Raw genomic sequence first — 19,757 nt, 5'->3', positions numbered from 1 at the left:
TCGAAAATCTACTAGCCGTTATGCAGCACCCTTTGCGCGATTACGAGTATATCATTTTTCGTCAGTAAGAAGTGGGAATGGTTTTATAACAACAAGCATGGGATATAGAAGTTTGTTAAAAATGCTCCAAATCACTTTACATGTTTAATAAAAATGTATTTAGTTCTTTATTAGTAGTCCTTCATCTATATCATCATGTAAAGTTAATACTTGATCCATGTTCAGATAGATGATAGTTGTAAAGTGGTATCAAAATTTAGTAGTGTTTTATGGAATTTTTGTGGATATATTTAAAATAAGGTTAGGTTTTTATTGTTCTAAGCTTTAATGTAGAAGGCTTAATCTTCCGCAGGCACAATTTCTTATTATTCGTCAAAAGCAACAGCAATTATATTATATATGTAGGTATTATGTAACATCACACAAATTTAAAAATATTATTATGCTGTAGATCCGAAACCAAATTTGTTTGTATTTTTATGAACGAGTGTTTTACATAGAAAAGGACATATCCGGTCTACTTATGACCTGTTGCATACATTCGTCAATATTTGTACGCAGCACGAGTTCCACTTTGTTTTCCTACGTCGCAACCATAAATATGTTATTCAATAATTTCGTGATTGAAATTTTAAGTCGACATGCTTATTAAATTTCGTGTACAGCATATGAAAACACCTCAAAGTGGCTCACAACATCGTGGCCGTATAATTAAATAACGGCAAATTTACGACGCTTCAAATTTATAAGTTTGTATGCAAGGAAATCTTCGAAAGAGTGTACGTAAATACGAAAAATGAAAGTAAACATATTTCATTGCCGACTGGTATTTTGTTTCTACTTTTTTCCAGTGTAATGAAAATTCTAAATGTTTTCGTTTGCTACCACCTCTTGCCTTTAGGTGAATAGCTTAAATAATATCCTTTTGGTATTTCTTTAATTATAAAGTGCAGCAGCCTTACAGAATGTAAAATATTATACACAGAAACTCCTCTCTATAAGAAAAAAGGCGAATAAGTAAAAGCAAAATTGTCTACGGGATAAATCCTTTGAAATGGACGTGCTGGCTCGGGGGAGAGTGCAAAAGTGTAAACATAAAAAACAAAGGCGGATTATCCTTTGGGAAAATTGGCAATAGCGTTGAATAAAGCTTCCGAAAAGCATCGCAAAGCTTTTGAAATGCTAAATGAAAAGATAATTTGAACGCAATGCGCGGAACAGCTTTGGAAGTATAAATAAAATCAACTTGCCATAGTGTTCTTTCGATTTTTACTTACAGACAGCTCCTTTGCAATAGCAGTGGAGAGGATTTTTGAGAAAATACGATATAAACTTTTATTCTGTAAATACTCATTTTATACAGATCGAAGCTCACTCTTCATAGTTTATAAGTTTTTCGTTGACTACTGGATTTAATTTTACATTAAAATGGGAAGTTAGTACCTTTCTTTATTGGTTTTGTATTTGTTTTAACATAGTTTGAGCTTTTAAAGTTTTCGCCTTTCGATAACTGACACTATACACAAATCTCCTTATTGTCGTTAAAAATATTTAATACTAATATAATGTTTTCATGTTGTAGTGTAGTGGTATTAGGTTAAATTTTCGTACCTGAACATTGTCGCATTCACTCCATGTTTTTAGACGAGGCTCAAATTTCTTATCCTTTTCGCTAGTGCTAGGCGGTGATTTGTTGCCGATTCCTGTATCTTGAGTGGATATCCATACTAAATTTCCTTTTAATTGCCTCACAAGTATCATTGCGTGTTTGCCGTGCGGCACCTCATGCTGTAAAGAATATCAAAAATAATGATTGTATTAAAAATTTGCTAAGTGGCAATCGTGCTCAAATATTTGCGATATAAACATTTCGTAAATTTTATTTATTTTTAATTATTAATTTGAAAAAAAAATCTTTGTTGTATTGTAATTGTAAACTATTAATTCCATTCAGTCGAATACCGAAGCAGTAGAGTTTATATGCTACGCAATAAAAATTTAGCCGAAGTCAAATTCAAAATTGTGAACAAATTTCAGCTTTAAAATGTTTAAATACTATTTTTGAAAGATTAAAAGCGGGATAATATTTTCAGGTAAGGGAGAAACATAGAACAGGTACTAGACCAATATCTAGACCGATATCATTTATATTAAAATTGAATCACATTATATTTATGACAACTTAAGTGGGCAATAATTTCACTAAAATATAATATCACATCTATTTATCAATATAAATTTTATAAAGACAACCGAAAAGTTGAAAATTATTATAGTGTGGACAGGGAAAGGTCTGGTCTGATTGCAATTTCAAATTATAAATTTTATTTTTTTTACTTTCTACTCGAAATCTTTTTTAATGATGATATCTACAACATCAACCTCCTCAGAGTGTCCAGGAACACGTGTGCTAAGTTTCAATAATATACCATATACTATATAAAACAGATCTTCTACTGAACCTACAGACCAAAGATAGAGTTTGAGTTTTGAAAATATAGGTAATTGACCTTAAATTGAATCCAAATACCCACAGTGAACTATATTGTACTTGGGACTGGTATAGTTACTGTGTACTGACCTTGGACTGAGCCGTCAGTCGATCAGCAGCTGAAACAACATTCTTTAAATAATTAAATCTATCTATGTTTGGTTTTATTCTTGACGACTTTATATACAACAACCTGGACGTCTGAACTTCAGATTAAGGGAATGATTTGTTGAATACATTACCATGAGTAACGTTTTATTTTAAAAGACGAGGCAATACCTGCAAGTGTTGGCAAAACTTCATATTAAAGAATTCAACATTGATTATTCGACGAAATCCTAAATGAATTACGATCAAATTTTGTATTTTATTAAATTATATTACAGGTCATAGACTCAATTAGTTTTATGTTTATATTTTACTGACATAAACTTAACTGAAGTGGCTACATTTAATATATTGAGTTGATGTACAAAAGATCAACCAGATGATCACAATTGATGATATTGTGGATATGATATTAAGACCAAGGTCTGCACGAACTCCATTCATGTTTAGCGCTAAACCGTTAATATAATAAGCCTGGTTCGAATAATGGAAATTATTATATGTAATATAATATTTATAATTTCACATATTTTCGGTATTATATTATAATTCGGTAGTATATTATATCAGTTAAATATTGACCTATACGTACAGTACGAGGTCAAGCGGAAGTTTGAAAACCTTTTATTAGGTATATTGGAGTTAGGTGTATCAGAAACAGATTTCCTCTGCTTTTCATTAAGGTACCATACCATCAACAATATATACCATAAGCAGTAAAGTCAACCGGATGTTTGAAAATACTGATATTAGTTGTATGGGGGCTAGAGCAAGTTTTCACAAGATGTTATCCATTTTAGGCAGGGCTAAGGGAAATACTCACCCGATTCAATCCCCTTTTTACATACAGACGTACTATAATCAGGAAAGGATTCTCTCCTAATTTCAATAACATATTTCACACATTGACCGATATATTCGGGTCCAAATTTCTGGTATATGAGGGCTTGAATAGTTATTGTCCGATATTGATTTTTTTTAGACCTGAGGTGGCACATCTAAAATGCACTATTCGGAAATAGGAACGGTTGTAGTTCAATTTCGTCCATTTCCGCACTGTAATATAGGAATAGCAATATAATATTACTTACTAAAGTTGGTCGATATCGGTTGAGTAGGTCCTGAGATATTGATTTGCACCTAAACATGGGCGGTGCTACGCTCATTTAATTTTTGTATTGGTTCTTATTAGGCTTAATTATATCATTCTATGTGTAAAATTTAAAGCCTCTAACTTGTTTAGTTAATGAGTTATCGCACTTTTAGTAGTTTTAATCAAAACCGATATACATGAAGTGAGCGAGTTTATCACCCGATTTCAATAATTTTCACACTTGTCCTGGGTGAATTTGGTCATTATAGCTGTAGTGGTTTAGGAGATATGTACATTAAACCTATTAAAGCGCGGGGTTACTCCCACTTTGTAAAAAAAATTTGAACTTCAGATGCCACTCCATAATGTTTATTGTGGAGCTTAGTTATAGCAAATTTATTGATTTTCGATTAATGGCGTTTTGTCGACGTGATAGTACTCCCATCTACAAATAAACCTTCTTGTGGTGCCAAGAAACAAGTTTCATTAAGATATCTCACTTTTTACTTAAGCTGCAGCTTGCTCAGACGGACGGACGGACAGACAGTTATACGGATTTCAACTCTTCTTTTCATCCTGATCGTTTATATATACATAACCCGATTACTAACTCGATTCGTTAGAGTTGATACAAACAACCGTTAGGTGAACAATACTATTAAACTCTGTAGGAACATGTTCCAAGAGTAGAAATATAATTATACCCTGAACAGGGTTATTAAGTTTACCAAGATGTTTGTAACACTCAAAGGGAAACGACGGAGACTCTATAAAGTATATACATATATAAATAATGTTAACGTGTTAAACTGAGTCGATTTAGCTTTGTCCGTCTGTTTGTCTGTATATACGCGAAATAGTTTCTCAGTTGGTGAGCTAAGAAGCTGCTCATATGTCGGAATTGTCAATAATGGACAGCTATAGCATACATCATACTCTGTAGCAGCCGTACCTACTGGCCGATCTAGCTCAAGTCCTTGTATGGAAAACTTTTTTATTTGGAAAGGTATCTTCACAAAATTTAGCAAATATTATTATCCAAGGCATCGCAACAATCTTTAAATATATTGTTCAGATCGGCCCACTATAGCATATAGCTGTCATCCGAAATAAGCGATCAAAATCAAGATTAAGGTTTTTTATACCCTTTGATGCCATAAAAAATGCACTTGTGAAGGGTATTATTACTGCGGTTCAGCTGTTAACGTCTTGTCTTGAATAAGACACGAAGAAAAGATAAATATGGTTGAATATTTCAATACAAGCAATAAAAAGAATTACCATTTCCTAGAGGGACTTACTGATAACTTGCTAAAAGTTAAATATACATACAAACACATTTGGCTTACCACTGCTAAAAATAATTTTGTCATAAATCACACGGTGATTCCACCACACTGTTGTCCCCACACGAGAATAGAGAGTATGTAAGTTTCTCAATAATCAGCAGAAAATTCTTTGGTGGAATTTCAATTTATTTTACTCAATAAATTTTCACAGGAAAACCCCGACGCTTTTCAATACATACTCACATATGTAAGTTTATATTTTGGCACTGTTGGCTCCTAGCAGAAATACGATTTATCTCTAAGTGATGGCCGAGATTTTTCCAAACTGTACGACTTCATTCGTGCACCTGTAAGTTTATTTGCTTTGTTGAAAACATGTTATTCCCGTAGATACAGTATTCCATAGATAAACACGAAATGTTGATACGCTCTCTTAGATTAAATAATTTTTCAAGTTTTTGGTTATAATATATATATACTTAAGTAAATATATACATATCTCTATCAAAGTATTACTGTATAGCTCCCCTTTAAATTTGTTAAATAGTGCAATGATATTATATTAAGAGTCTTTTAGTGCTCTTAATATTTGTACCGAAAAGGAGAAAAAAGAGAGTTGCTGTGAAATCATAAATGGCTGATAGATGCTTTGGCCACCACACAAACGTTTAAGCGCACTGACTTGCACAGAGGCAGGCATTTCAACAATGCGATTCGATATTCCAAGTGCTGACTGCAATATAAATAGTTTCGTGTGCTTTGAAAGCAATTCGTAATCAGCGTGTGATTTATCTGTTTTATTACTGCTGCTGTTGTTCCAATAGTTTTTGCCAGCTGTTAAAGAAAGCGATTTCGCCCTTTGGCAAATTCAAAAGGCGGCACTCATGGGTACGAAGGCGTATGAGAGTGTTGTCCTCGCGAGTCTTGGTAGTTTGATTCAAAAAATTTCGTGAATTATGTATATAAAAGAAATATGATACGCATTTATACTGCAAACTAAAGATATTGAACTCATATTGCAGACTGTTATTAAGTGTTGTTATAACTTGAGGCAAAAATTTTAGTACGCATCAGATAGACCCCTTTAATTTTTTTTAACGATTTTTAAAACATTAAATTCTTATAAATTTTTTAAAATATTCAAAAAAATGTATGGAAATATTATAAAATTATTTTTCAGCACTTGCCGAGCTCAATGGAGGCTCATAAGTATATCATGGAACAAGCTTAAAGCTATTGCTATGGAGGTTACTCCTAAAATTATGTGTTTCTAATGGAATCACGACTAAGTAATCGTTGAAAATGTTCCGGAAGTATTTAGGCGACACTAATTTATCACGAATAAATGTATTTGAGTGGCACATAGCATTCAGTGAAGGTCGAGTACTCGTCAAAAACTTGCCTCATGTGAGTCGTCCATCCACCTCTGTAAATGACGATAACATCGAAACAATTAAAGAAGCAGTGCCTGAAATTCGTCGTGTTGGCATCAGAGAGATGACAGAGTATCTCAACATCTCTTATCAATCAACTTAACACATTTTGGTTAACATAAAACCCTGAATCTTTTGTAAAAACCACTTCAAGTAGATATCGTAAAAGAGATGCTTGACAACGTAACCGAGAAACTCTATATTCATTAAATGCATCATTCCTAGTGACGAGGCGTGAGTTATAAATATGACGTCAGAACTGTCCAAAATTCTAGCGAAAAAAAATTAGCCGGAGCCGAAACCGAAAAAACCAAAATTTTCTGAAGTAACTGAAGGCAATACCCAGACTTATAATAATGGGATAAAAATTGGGATTAATTGTTGTATTGGCTCAGGAGCCTATTTTGAAGGTGATAATAAAGATTTGTATTAAAAGATGTGTACAAAAGAAAGCAAGACAAATCACGAGCAAATGATCTTTAAAAATACTACCTTAAATATGTTTCACCTTTCTTCTATGCTAAACCTAACCTCAAATTAAGGGAAAGGTCAGAAAATGCCTCTAATTTAATTTCATTACGTCTTGAACAAAACTGCCGTTATTTTGTTTGACGAAGGTTGACCACACCGAGGAAAGTTAATGATATATCAGCCAGAACGCCTACGTAAATGAACTAAAAATATAAGAAAAAGTAACAACAATGAGTTTAAAAAGTGTTTTTAATTTGTTTGTTGGAAATTTAGGAATGTTGCGTTAATGTACTTTCTGTTTTTTATACATAGTACACCCATACAAACTGACCAACTTTAGTGCGGACAAGGACATGACAAGAAACTTAATCAAATAATATGAAGAGGCAATTTGAAAAGTGAAATGACATCAAAATGATAGATGATAACAGTGAATAGAAGAGGAATAATGTTAGACTTTGAAAGGCTCTCATTGAATTGACAGTAAAAGAAACATGATAAATTTGAAAAAAAAAGAAAAATGAAGAAAATTACATTGAAATGTAATTAAAATGCTAAAAAGAGGAGGAGAAACATGATAAGAGCGGAGGCAACCTAAAGAACTTTTGTACATTCAACTTTAATGGGTAAAATGTATATAAAACGCAGGTATAGTAGAAAAGTAAAAGTGAGAGGCTACACAGTATCAAAATAAGTATTACAAAGTTGTATGTATTTAAAGTCAGTTGCATACTCTAGTTTCAGGTTACCGCTGCACCGTCTTTCACGCGGAAAGCTTCGTTCGCTGACTGTGCGCTCATAACCAGTCAACGAGTGCACGACTTCATTAGCAAAGGTTCAAGCTTTTTTGTGATTCGAATTGTCTGGGTGCCCGGTCACCGCGGAATCGCTGGAACCTGCAAGACCGCTGAGCTTGCTAGAGGGAGCACCCTCACTCCAATTTCATCCGATTGGAAGCCATTCGGTTATCCGGTTGTCTTACTTTCTAGCGCTGGACCTTAAGACTTCCAGTGAGCTCGGCAAGCGCTGGTCAACAATCAGAACTTGTGCAACTGCGAGATCTTTCTGGTCTAAAGTAAACCGAAAGAGACCCTCCGAACTACTTGCTCAAAAAAGTCAATCTCGTCGCAATTGTAGCCGTTCTGACTGGACACTGTCCAATAGGTACACACACGCTGCGACTAAATATCTTGATAGACGCTCTTTATTAAAGCTTTCCCTTTATTACTCGGCTTTTGCCAGACTGAGATTGAAATATCTCGGTAGACACCCTTTTGGAGAACCTTGCAAAGGGGCTAGGATTGATATTGATTGACCGCCTTAATAAATTTGTGGTGAACTCAAAACGGTTCGGTGATCTAGGAGGTGATGCACACACAATAATAACACAAACGACAAATATTATATTTGTCTAAGTCTGTAAACGTCATCATTCTTTTCAGAATACCTAAAATTCTAACGAGTAACACAATACCAGTCTTTATTGACCATTTCTTAGTATTCGTATCAGATGGGAATCACAATGTCAATTTTTTTATACCCTTTTCAGTTTCTCTTTGCATAGGGTAAAGTCTGATAGTTACTTGCTCTACAAATTTAATGAAACATTTAATTAAACAACAAACGATTCATTTCTCAGCATGGTCTACTTTTAGCTCAATACGCTTTACCGAGCCATTCTCCAACTTTTAAAACGGATCTGAAAAATACAAGTACATTTCCTAAACTTCTCATTAAAATTCAAGAGCTTTTAACATATAGGAAAACCAAAATTATACGATAGGTGTGGCAGTAGCAGCGGAGTATGAGCCGGTGCGTTGTCATGGTGGAAGATTATGTATTATTATAAAATATCCGTTTGGTGAACAAAATTAAGATTTCTTGTTAATATTGTGAGACCATAGAAATGCTTCTGATTAAATCAATTAGACCTCAGAGTCGATTTAAAACTGGTCGGATAACACCAAAACCGCTAGTTGGAGAATCTGCTTTGATTAAAAATAAAGGAGTGTTTGCTAAATAGTTCTATTTATGGTAATTACAAATGCACACTACATATTAGGTTGGCCGTTATTTCCCTTCCGCTTTTTTGTCTTTTGAATTCCGCGGCTATGTACAAAGCGCTACAGAGCTCGTATCTGGCAACACTATACATAATTAGAAAGGTCTTGACATAACCTACAAAACAACGCTATGCATGATTAGTTTGGATATTGCGTTCAACAGTTATAGACGTGTAAACATGGAGTTCACTAACGCCGAAATTCGCGCTATTTTAAAGTTTTCCTTCGTTAAAGGCAAATCCGCTAGAGAAACGTTCCGTGAGATTAATGGTGTTTTGGGGGATGGTACTCTATCACTTCGAACCGCGGAGGAATGGTTTCGACGATTCAGAGCCGGTGAAAACGACACCATGGATAAGCCAGCCGGCGGAAGACCTGTGACGACAAATACCGATCAAATCATGGAATACATCGAGTTAGACCGGCATATGGCATCTCGTGACATCGCCCAGGAGATGGGAGTTAGTCACCAAACCATTTTGAAACATCTGCAGAAGGCTGGATACAAAAAAAAGTTTGATGTTTGGGTGCCGCATAATTTGACGCAAAAAAACCTTCTGGACCGAATCAACGCCTGCGATATGCTGCTGAAACGGAACGAACTCGTCCCATTCTTGAAGCGGATGGTGACTGGCGACGAAAAATGGATCACATACGACAATATCAAGCGAAAACGGTCGTGGTCGAAGGCCGGAAAATCGTCCCAAACAGTGGCCAAGCCGGGATTGACGACCAGGAAGGTTTTTGCTGTGTGTTTAGTGGGATTGGAAGGGAATTATCCACTATGAGCTGCTCCCATATGGCCAGACGCTTAATTCTACCATCTACTGCGAACAACTGGACCGCTTGAAGCAGGCGATCGACCAGAAGCGTCCAGAATTGGCCAACAGGAAGGGTGTAGTGTTCCACCAGGACAACGCCAGACCACACACTTCGTTGATGACTCGTCAGAAGCTACGGGAGCTCGGATGGGAGGTTTTATCGCATCCACCATATAGCCCGGACGTAGCGCCAAGTGATTACCACCTGTTCCTGTCCATGGCGAATGCCCTTGGTGGTGTGAAGTTGAACTCAAAAGAGGCTTGTAAAAAGTGGCTGTCCGAATTCTTCGCAAATAAGGAGGGGGGCTTCTACGAGGAAGGTATTATGAAGTTGCCGTCTAGATGGAAACAGATCATCGAACAAAACGGCGCATATTTTAACTAAATCCGATCACTGTAACACTTTTTATAAAGTATTGAATGAAGAGCAAAAAAGCGGAAGGGAAACAACGGCCAACCTTATATTTATCTTTGTAACAAGTCTCCCCATATATTATATTCAATAGTATATTATATTTAACTATATATGTAAGTTACCGAGATGAAGATATCATAAATCATTGAGAGTGAGTTATAAAATAGTTTTTTCTATTTTCTGTCACCTCGTTCGCGTTTGTCTACAGTCCCATTAAATATATCCTAACTCAATAGCCCCCGGGTTTACCTACCATATGTACAAAGAGACAAATCTATTGAAAGATTTTGCTTTACGGTGCTAGTTGCGGGAAAAACTTTGACGTTTACTAAACTTATTAACACTAGACATGACTATGGACAAATTGAAGGAAATGTCCTGCTGCTAATGTGATTGCGAGTTTTGGGAGACAGTAAGTGGTAAAGAAGTCAATCACTCGTTAAACTTCTTTTTATATGCCGTGTGCCCATTCGTTTATTTACCCACTGATTTAATTTGTGTGTTAAATACAGACACCGGCTTATAACCTTATTTCACCGACAAAATTTTGTATGTGCGGCCGTTCATGTAAGTCTGTGGGATTACAGAATCTTCTGCAAACATGACTGTCTTTATTTGTGTGTTGTTCTATTTTACTTTGACCTGGTATTACTGGACTGTGAACTGAAAATAACAGCGAACACTTGGCCATGGTGCTATTGGGCACAGCTGGATAGCACATGAGGAAAATCCTCAATCTCATAATATGAAAAATTATTTGCTTTGAATGAAAATAGGCATAGCAGTAAGACATACAAGTAAATATTTATAAACATTAAATGATAGCCAAGCAAATACGAAGATATGAATATATACTAACTTATCATTAAATTCACCACACCTGGGCGTATACATGACTTTATAGAGAAGGGTTCAGCTAATGCTTAGTTCTGAGGGCGCAAAGGTTTTATAGTGTAATTTCAAAGAATTTGTTTACTTTACATCAGTTTCATAATTATAAGCAAAGACATTCGGCGCATCCTCTCTACAAATATTGGTAATACATTTCGGGCTTTCATCCAAGACTTATGTTTCAGATAAAATATTTTACTCGTACGCTTCCTTCCCTAAATTTCTCAAAATATTTACCTACCGACCACTGTCTTTTAGTGCCATTTCCATTTATTTGACATTCTTGATCGTTAGTCATAAGCGAGTGGCGTTCATTACATTGAGTGCTTTTCGAGATTTCCGTGCTCAGTTTCTGCTATTTGACTTTCGCGTACCGTCTCCTTGCCTCAGTGCTCACTTTTGTTTTTGTTCGAATGTGGTTTTTGTGCATTTAACGTGTTTTCTAACACTCTTCCGAGGTATGTTCTTTTCAATTTAATTTTTTTCTCTTTTTCTCACCGGAAGTTTGGTTTGCCGTGGTAACAAGAAAGCTCTTGTAATCAATTGAAAATTAATGTCTGAGTCGAATTAAAATAAATTTGTATGTTTCGCTTGGCTATAGCCATGCATTCTCTGCAATTTGGTTCCCTAGCTCGTCGGCGATTTGCCATTGAAGGCGGCAATGTTGGTGGTGAGTTCCACCACGCTGTGAGTGATTATGTAAATCAGAATGTTTTTATAGCTTTATCAAACTCTTGGCTTGCAATCCTAAGTACTGATTAGGAATTTCACGCTAAATTGCATGCTTAATTGCTTTAATTCAGTATATTGGATTTGGAATTCGATTCGATTTGCAATATACACTCACCTGTCGAACGGCGTAGTAGCATGTCAGGTTGCGCGGATAAATACCAGGGAAGTTGGGCGATTGCAGACGGCATGTCTTCCTGTCACAATCGCTGAAAATGCGTGAACAATATGTGCCCGGTATGAGATCGCCTGAGTGAAGAGAGGAAGTAGAACAACGATGAGTTGTTTGAATAATTTGAAATAAAAAATTATAATTTTATATCAGAATGTTCAAAAGTTTCACTCACCCAAATAATACTTTGGCTCCGTGTAGTTGAGTCCGTCCTTTTCCACAGCTGGCTGCAGCGAGCTCATGAAAGTTTTATTGTTGGCATAGGCGCTGAACAAGCTGAAATCCTGGCCATAGCGGTCTGAACGCGCGCCGCTAGAATTTGTGAAATCTTCGATTGCATTTTGATTATGAAAACTGCTGCGATTATACCACTGCTGAAGTTCTGAAAACAGGGAGGCCATGAAATGAGTAAGCACACTGTGTACTGACGCTTAAGCGCTTAATCGTTAGTTAATGCAGAATACTTTTTTTCTTTTCTGTGCAAACAATTTGATATTTAAACAGACTTCTGTTTTGGACGCCATTCCTTGTAGAATGAAATCAATTTGGCAAACGATGTGAGATTTTATCAGTTGGCAAAGTATTTTCCGGCATTAGCACATTACCTTTTTTATACCCTGAACAGTGTACATTAAGTTTCCCATGAAGTTTGTAACACCAAGAAAGAAACGTCGGAGATCCAATAAAATGTATACATAAAGGATCAGCATAATGAGCTGAGTTGATTTAGTCTATATATATGCGAACTAGTCCGTCAGTTTTTAAGCTATGGATCTGAAAATTTGCACCTGTGCTTTCCTCATTAAAAAGCTGCTTATTTGTCCGAACAGCCGATATTGGACCACTATAGCATATAGCTGCCATATAAACTAAACGATCGGAATCAAGCTCTTGTATGGAAAACTCTTTCAGTTGACGCGGTATCTTCACGAAATTTGGCACGGATTATTATTTAGGGCAATAATGCAATATCCGAAGAAATTGTATGGATCGGATGACTATGACACAAAGCTGCCAAATTAACTGAACGAGCAGAGTAAAGTGTGTGCATAGAAAACTTTTTTATTTGACGAGGTATCTTTACGAGATTAGATCGGAATCAAATTATTGTAAGGAATGTTTGTATCTGTGAAGCGTATTATAGCTTCTGTGCAAGTGCGAAGTAGACATTTTTTCTTGTTCGGTATTAAGAATGCGTTTAATAAAGTGTTCTGAGAATGTGTGTGTATGTATAATTAAATGAAGTTTGTTATTTTTTTCTGAAATATTCGGTTTTTTTTTCTTCCAAATAAACAGTTAATATGTTCTTGCCATCGTTGACGCTCAGAACTTTAGAGTTCTAGGAAACTCGTGTACCCCAAATTAACATCACCTGATGAAGCCGACTGCTAACTAACCGATATACTGTCGAGTTAGTATTTATCATCCAAATATAATTAAGTCTAAGTCTCCATTTTGAATATTCTCGCTGAAGTAGCCGCCGAAAACATCTTACATCTACATTTACGTACATACAATTAAGTCAATCGTATCTTAAATATGTTTTTATACTTTTGCAACCTGTTGCTACATAGTATAATAGTTTTGTTTATCTAACGGTTGTTTGTATCACCCAAAAAAATCGAGCAAGATATAGGGTTATATATATATACATTATAAGGACGATGAGACCCGTTGAAGTCCAAGTGACTGTCTGTCCGTCCGTCCGTTCGTGCAAGCGATAACTTGAGTAAAAACTATGATATATTAATAAAACTTGGTACACGTATTCCTTGGCAAAGTGAGGACGAGTTCGTAGATAGGCGGGATTGGACCAGTACCACGCCCACAAAACGCTGTTAGTCGAAAAACTATAAATTGCCATAAATGCCGCAAATTAAGATACAAAACTGAAATTTGGTACAACGAATTCTAATAACAAGGGTCAAGGGGTGTGATTTGAAAATTTTTTAAAGTGGGACTATTGTTTCGGCACCTCTTACAAAAACATGAAACTTGGTGAAATCGAATGATAACCGCGACCACTTCCCGTATAACGGTTTTGTTAAAAACCACTAAAACAGCGATAAACATATCTCTACCTACTAATTCGGTAAATGACATCATACATTACGATCCTATGTTACATTGTGAAAATAAGCGAAATCGGACAGTAACCACGCCTACTTCCCATGTAACACAACATTAAATTCCATTTGATTTTTTTACTTTCCAGTATACAAATCAAGCACAAATTAATATACTGGGATCAAAATTTTCACAAATATTTCCTTTAAGATATGCCATCTCAGGTCAAAAAATTGTCAAAATCAGATCATAACTATTCAAGTCTAGATACCGTAAATATGTACCCCAGATTCTATGGCTGAGGTTTTGCTGAAAATATCGGTCAATATGTGAGATATATAATTGAAATTCGGGGAAACGTTTTTTTTAATAATAAAACACCCTTCTGTCAAAAATGGCTTGTATCGGGTCAATACTTTCCTTACCCCTAAATACCTAATATAAAGATTTTTGAACTTTCAGCTGACTTTATGCCACATAAATATTTGTATGTGCTAGTTATTTTAATGAAATTAAGAAATCTTGTGTTTCTAATAAAAGTGTATCTTTGTGCCTAAGGTGGATAAAATCTCGCGAAAACTTGCCATAGCCTCCATATAACTGATATTTACGATTTTGAAACGTCCGGCTAACTTTACTACACATTTTTATACTCTCGCAACATGTTGCTACAGAGTATAATAGTTTTGTACACCTAATGGTTGTTTGTATCACCTAAACCTAATCGAGTTAGATAAATGATCAGAACGAAGAGACGAGTTGAAATCCGGGTGACTGTCTGTCCGTCCGTCCGTGCAAGCTGTAACTTGAGTAAAAATTTAGATAATTTTATGAAACTTGGTATAAATATTTCTTGGTAGCGTAAGACGGTTGGTATTGGAGATGGGCGTAATCGGACCACAGCCACGCCCCCAAAACGCCATTAATCAAAAATGAATAAATCGCCATTACTAAGCTTCACAATAAGATACAAGACTGTTATTTGGTATACAGGATCACATTAGGGAGGGCATCTGCAGATTAAAAGTTTTTTTAATAGTGGGGGTGGTCCCGCCACCTAATATGTTTAATATGCATATCTCCTAAACCGCTAAAGCTATAATAGCAAAATTCACCGAGAACAAGTGCTTTTAGCACTTCTATCGACAGTGTGAAAATGATACCAGACAACAATATAAAAACGTTTCTTCGAGTGCTGGACTTGATGAAATAAACTACTAATTTCTAAAATATAAATATAACTTAATATTATATATTATTATGTTAGTGAATATCTAAGTAATATTAATAACTATAATAAGGTAAAGTAAAAAGTTCGTTCGGTTTTTATCTAAGAGATGGCGTTATTGTCCATAGTATTAGTGTTACGTGTCGCATCATGTCATACTATACTGAAGGTTCTAATGCACCCACCTTATAGTCCGGACCTGGCACCAAGTGATTACCATCTTTTCCTGTCCATGGCGAACGCGCTTAATAGTGATGCTCCGAGTTTTTTGCCAATAGGGACGCAGCCTTCTACGAGAGGGGTATAACGAAGTTGGCATCTCGTTGGCAACAAGTTTATGAACAAAACGGCACATATTTGACTTGAATCGGACAAATGCACACAAAGTTATCATCTTTTGAAAAATCAATAAAAAACCGAACGAACTTTTTACATTACCTAATATATAGATATACAAAAGTACGAAAGCTGTGTGTACAAAAATATACCATAACGAAACTATTATACTCTGTAGAAACATGTTGCAAGAGTATAATAAATATCAGTACACTGTGTTTGTAGTTTCAGTTACACCACCTATACACCGAACAGGAAAAGAGTCATAGCAAGGAATCAATTACAGTGAAAGAAAGCAGCACCTAGGATCCAACTTTTCACACCCGGACGGACTGAATTATATAAGTATTATCTATAAGTATTTTATATATTAAGCCATTTATTATTAATTAATTATGCCTAGATTAATTGGAAAATCTGTATTACTAAGTCGTATTCAGAATATAAGACGTATGAGAGTTCTTCGTGCAAACTCTTTTTATAGAGATAGTGAGCAGTCACAAGATACTGTAAGTCACGCTAATCGTAGGTTAGATTCCGATGTACGTCTGTCCGAACAAATTATCAATACAAATCAACATAGAACCAGGCGGGAAAATCTTGAGGTACAGTCTTTTGAACAAAATTTAAATACTGTTCAACATAGGGCAAGACGTCTAAATTCCCAAATCCGCTCTGAAGAGCGAAACAGAAATACTCGACACACAAATTCGATCTGAAGAGCAAATAAGAAATACTCGAGGTCATAGATCTCGTCAAGAAAGTCCAGAGGTACGTTATGATGACCAAAGTAAGAACACTAGGGATCATAGAGAACTTCGCGCAACAAATCCTGAGTATTGGAATTTAGAGCGCATTCGTGATCAACTGCAAAGAGAACATGCAAGAAGAAATCCTAAAATAAGGAGAGAGGAGCGTGATAGAGAAACACAACGTCGACAGTTTAGTAGGAGGGGCATGAGGGAAGAAATTTTAAATCAGAGACGTCTTAGACATAGTCAGGTTCGCCTTCGTAGAAATAACCCGGTCAATAGGCAAATTAAAATCCTAAAGCAGTCCCAACGAATCCGATTAACGAGAGAAAATAATGTTATAGAAACTGATTATAGTGGCAATTTAACATATTTCAAAAATATTTATTTCAAAAATATAAAAAAGGCCCTACTGAAATATGTATTTGCCGCGGCGGATTATGGTTTTCACACCAAGTACCCAAACTAAATTTCAAAACTATTGCGTAAGGTCACCCGAATGCAGCATCCGCCTTCTTTTTAATGCAAACATTTCTATCACAAGATGCAAATTACAATTTTTGTGCTAAAGGTGCGTTCCAAAGTAAACAGGACCTTTAAAAAAAAATACAGAACAAATGGTTTTATCGGCAAAATCAATTAAATACTCTCCTTCTGCTTTAATACAGCTTTTGCACGGTCCAAAAGCATGTCGAACGAGTGTTTCAGCTCGCTTCCCGGTCTGGCCGTCAGTATGCCGGTGCAAGCCTTTTGAATGGCCTCCACGTCTGCATAACGCTTTCCTTTTTTTCCGAAAAGGTAGAAGTCGCACGGTGCCATATCAGGTGAATACGGGGAGTGGTTGATTGTTAAAATGTGATTTTTGGTCAAATAATCGGCCACAAGCGTCGATCGATGAGACGGAGAGAGATCTTTGCGATATTCGGGCCGAACACGTCGAATAGGCAATCATCGCCATAAACTTGTTTTATCAATTGAAACGTTTCGGTAAAAGTTTTACCAATTTTAAAACAAAATTTAATGTCTTTGTTCGAAGCTCATTTTCGCACCGATGACAAAAACATACTGACACTTAAAACGCAATAACTTCACTTCCAATAGGTGAGATGTCATGAAATTTTTACTGGAAGTCGATAAAGGATAGCAGATTCTAACGCACAAGTCGACGTATAGATGGCGCCACTTTTGATGACACATTTGATGCACCAGCTTAAAACAAATCGCCCATTTTCTGAGTTTTTTGGCGGCGGTGCAGGTGTAGGAAAGAGTCGTTTGATATCTGCAATATATCAAGCTCTTAACCATCGTTATAATTCTACACCTCGATCCAACCCAAGTTCCTCAAAAGTTCTTCTTTGCGCACCTACGAGTAGAGCAGCATTCGTAATAGGTGGACTGACACTTCACTCAATATTATCTTTACCTGTTAATCAGTTAAATAGAGAGTTGAGTCCACTTAGCAATGACATAGTTAATTCATTGTATTCCAGACTTATCGATTTAAAATTAATCATAATTGATGAAATATCGATGGTAGGTGCTCGTATGTTTAGCTCTGTTAATGCGAGATTAAAATAAATTTTCAAAACAGACAGCCCCTTCGGTGGTATACCGACCATAGTGTTTGGTGATTTGAAGAAACTCTCACCTGTTGGAGATAGGTGGATGTTCTCTTCTAATCCCAATGATGCATACAGCACTTTAGTTGCTTTCCCCTTTGTGGGAGTTACATATCACTCATTGAAGCTCGAGTTGTTAATTTCGAGGAAGTTCCCGATGATGCTATACATTGATTTTGGCCCAATGGAGAGACAAATAATTTTAATGCCCTTAAGCTCAGTCGAATCCCAACTGTAGCTATCCTTTCAACTGCAAAAGACTCAGTTAAAGGAATTGGTGTAAGTGAAAATGAGAATATTTTGGAAAGAGTTAAACTTTTGTATGAATTGATACTTTTGTATGAATTGATACTAAAAACCTCCGCCAAATATATGATTACAGTGAATATTAACACGTGTGATGGGTTGGTTAATGGGGCAGCTGGAAAACTTATGCAAATTGACTTTCATTTTTCAACAATTCTGTGGATTCAATTTTTGGAACCTTCTCTTGGTTTGATAGCACGATCAAAAAAGCCTCATACTCTAGAAAGTTCTTGGACACCAATTGAAAAAGTTCTAAAATCTTTTCAATATAAAAGAAATGAACAAATTTCAATTGAAAGAAATCAGTTTCCAGTTATTCCGGTTGGGGGAATAACTATTCATAAAAGTCAGGGTGCCACATATAATAAAGTTGTAGTTCATACTCGACCCAGAATGCTCATAATATATGCAAAGCATAGCATTGCTAGCTCTTTAGAACCAAAGGCTGTAAAGAAAATTTATTCAGGCCGCAAAGTTTTAGAAGCGGTTTTGTTTAAATTTTTCAATATTAATATTCTGGTTCTATACAGAAACTCAGCTTTCTCTGTCAGACATTTAATTGTAGAACTTCGGGAAGTCATTACTTCTGAGTTATGCGATCATACTGTGCTAATTGTTGGAGATTTTAACTTTTGTTTAATGTCTACAGGGACTACAATAAGAAATCTGCCACAAAAAAAATACTTTAGTTCCCTGCTTGGTGTAGAATATTCAACTACACCTGCCGGTACACAAATTGCATGAATAATCTAATTAAGCAAATTTAAATTATATGTATAATTTGTTATTATATATATATAAGAAGAAAAGAAATATAATTTGTATATTTATATAAGAATCTCTATAAAAATTTGTGTTTAATATTGTAAGTATTATATACAAATGAATACAATAATATAATTTTTAAAGTTGTTAATATTTATTATATTTAAGCTAAACATGTATAATAACATCGATAAAATAAATAAGGATGTCAGTCATCAAAAACAAGTTTCTTTTCATATTCCCCAATCATAGGATTGTTGTTATTCATTCTATATAAAATAAATTATAAAAAAATATAAAATAAAAATATATAAAGAAATCTCAAACGAGTTTGCCATTTGATTATACGAGAGTAAAAAATGTTCGGTTACATCCGAACTTAGCCCTTTCTTACTTGTTAGTAAACGTCGTTGGTTTTTAAAATAACCTAATCTAATTTTTACTAGAAAAACAGAATATTTTTTAGTGCAGGAGCCTTTGAAAATGGTAAAAAGTGAAAGAAATTCTCTGTAGGTTGAAACTCCTTAAAAACGAAAGATAAAATAATTTACGGCCGATCTGAATTCGGGAAGAGGAAGAGGAGTGGTTGAAATTTCAAGGGTCAAAAACACTTTAGCTCGATTTCCGGCAAAACTACGAGACAATTTTTTTAATAAAAATCTATATATTTTTTATACCATGAGAAAGTTTCAAGGAATATAAAGCGTA

The 19,757-nt window shown here is 35.3% G+C and overlaps 1 protein-coding gene across 6 annotated transcripts in view; it reads right to left on the bottom strand.

Annotated features, from left to right (window-relative positions):
• The window catches only part of LOC106621288 (uncharacterized), a 186,277-nt gene that overhangs the window by 12,616 nt on the left and 153,904 nt on the right, over window positions 1–19,757 (bottom strand). For all 6 annotated transcript variants that reach the window (XM_036363394.2, XM_036363411.2, XM_036363424.2 and 3 more), the window contains 3 exons: window positions 12,152–12,358; window positions 11,923–12,053; window positions 1,612–1,788 (listed from right to left, as the gene is read on the bottom strand). In XM_036363394.2, coding sequence (XP_036219287.2) covers window positions 1,612–1,788; window positions 11,923–12,053; window positions 12,152–12,358 — 515 coding nt within the window. The remainder of the gene's footprint in view (window positions 1–1,611; window positions 1,789–11,922; window positions 12,054–12,151; window positions 12,359–19,757) is intronic.

Source organism: Bactrocera oleae, chromosome 6 (assembly GCF_042242935.1).
Source record: "Bactrocera oleae isolate idBacOlea1 chromosome 6, idBacOlea1, whole genome shotgun sequence".
In the NCBI taxonomy this organism is placed as follows: Eukaryota; Metazoa; Arthropoda; class Insecta; order Diptera; family Tephritidae; genus Bactrocera; species Bactrocera oleae.
Note: the sequence above shows the minus strand (reverse complement) of the source record. Positions and strands in the feature narration are given on the sequence as shown.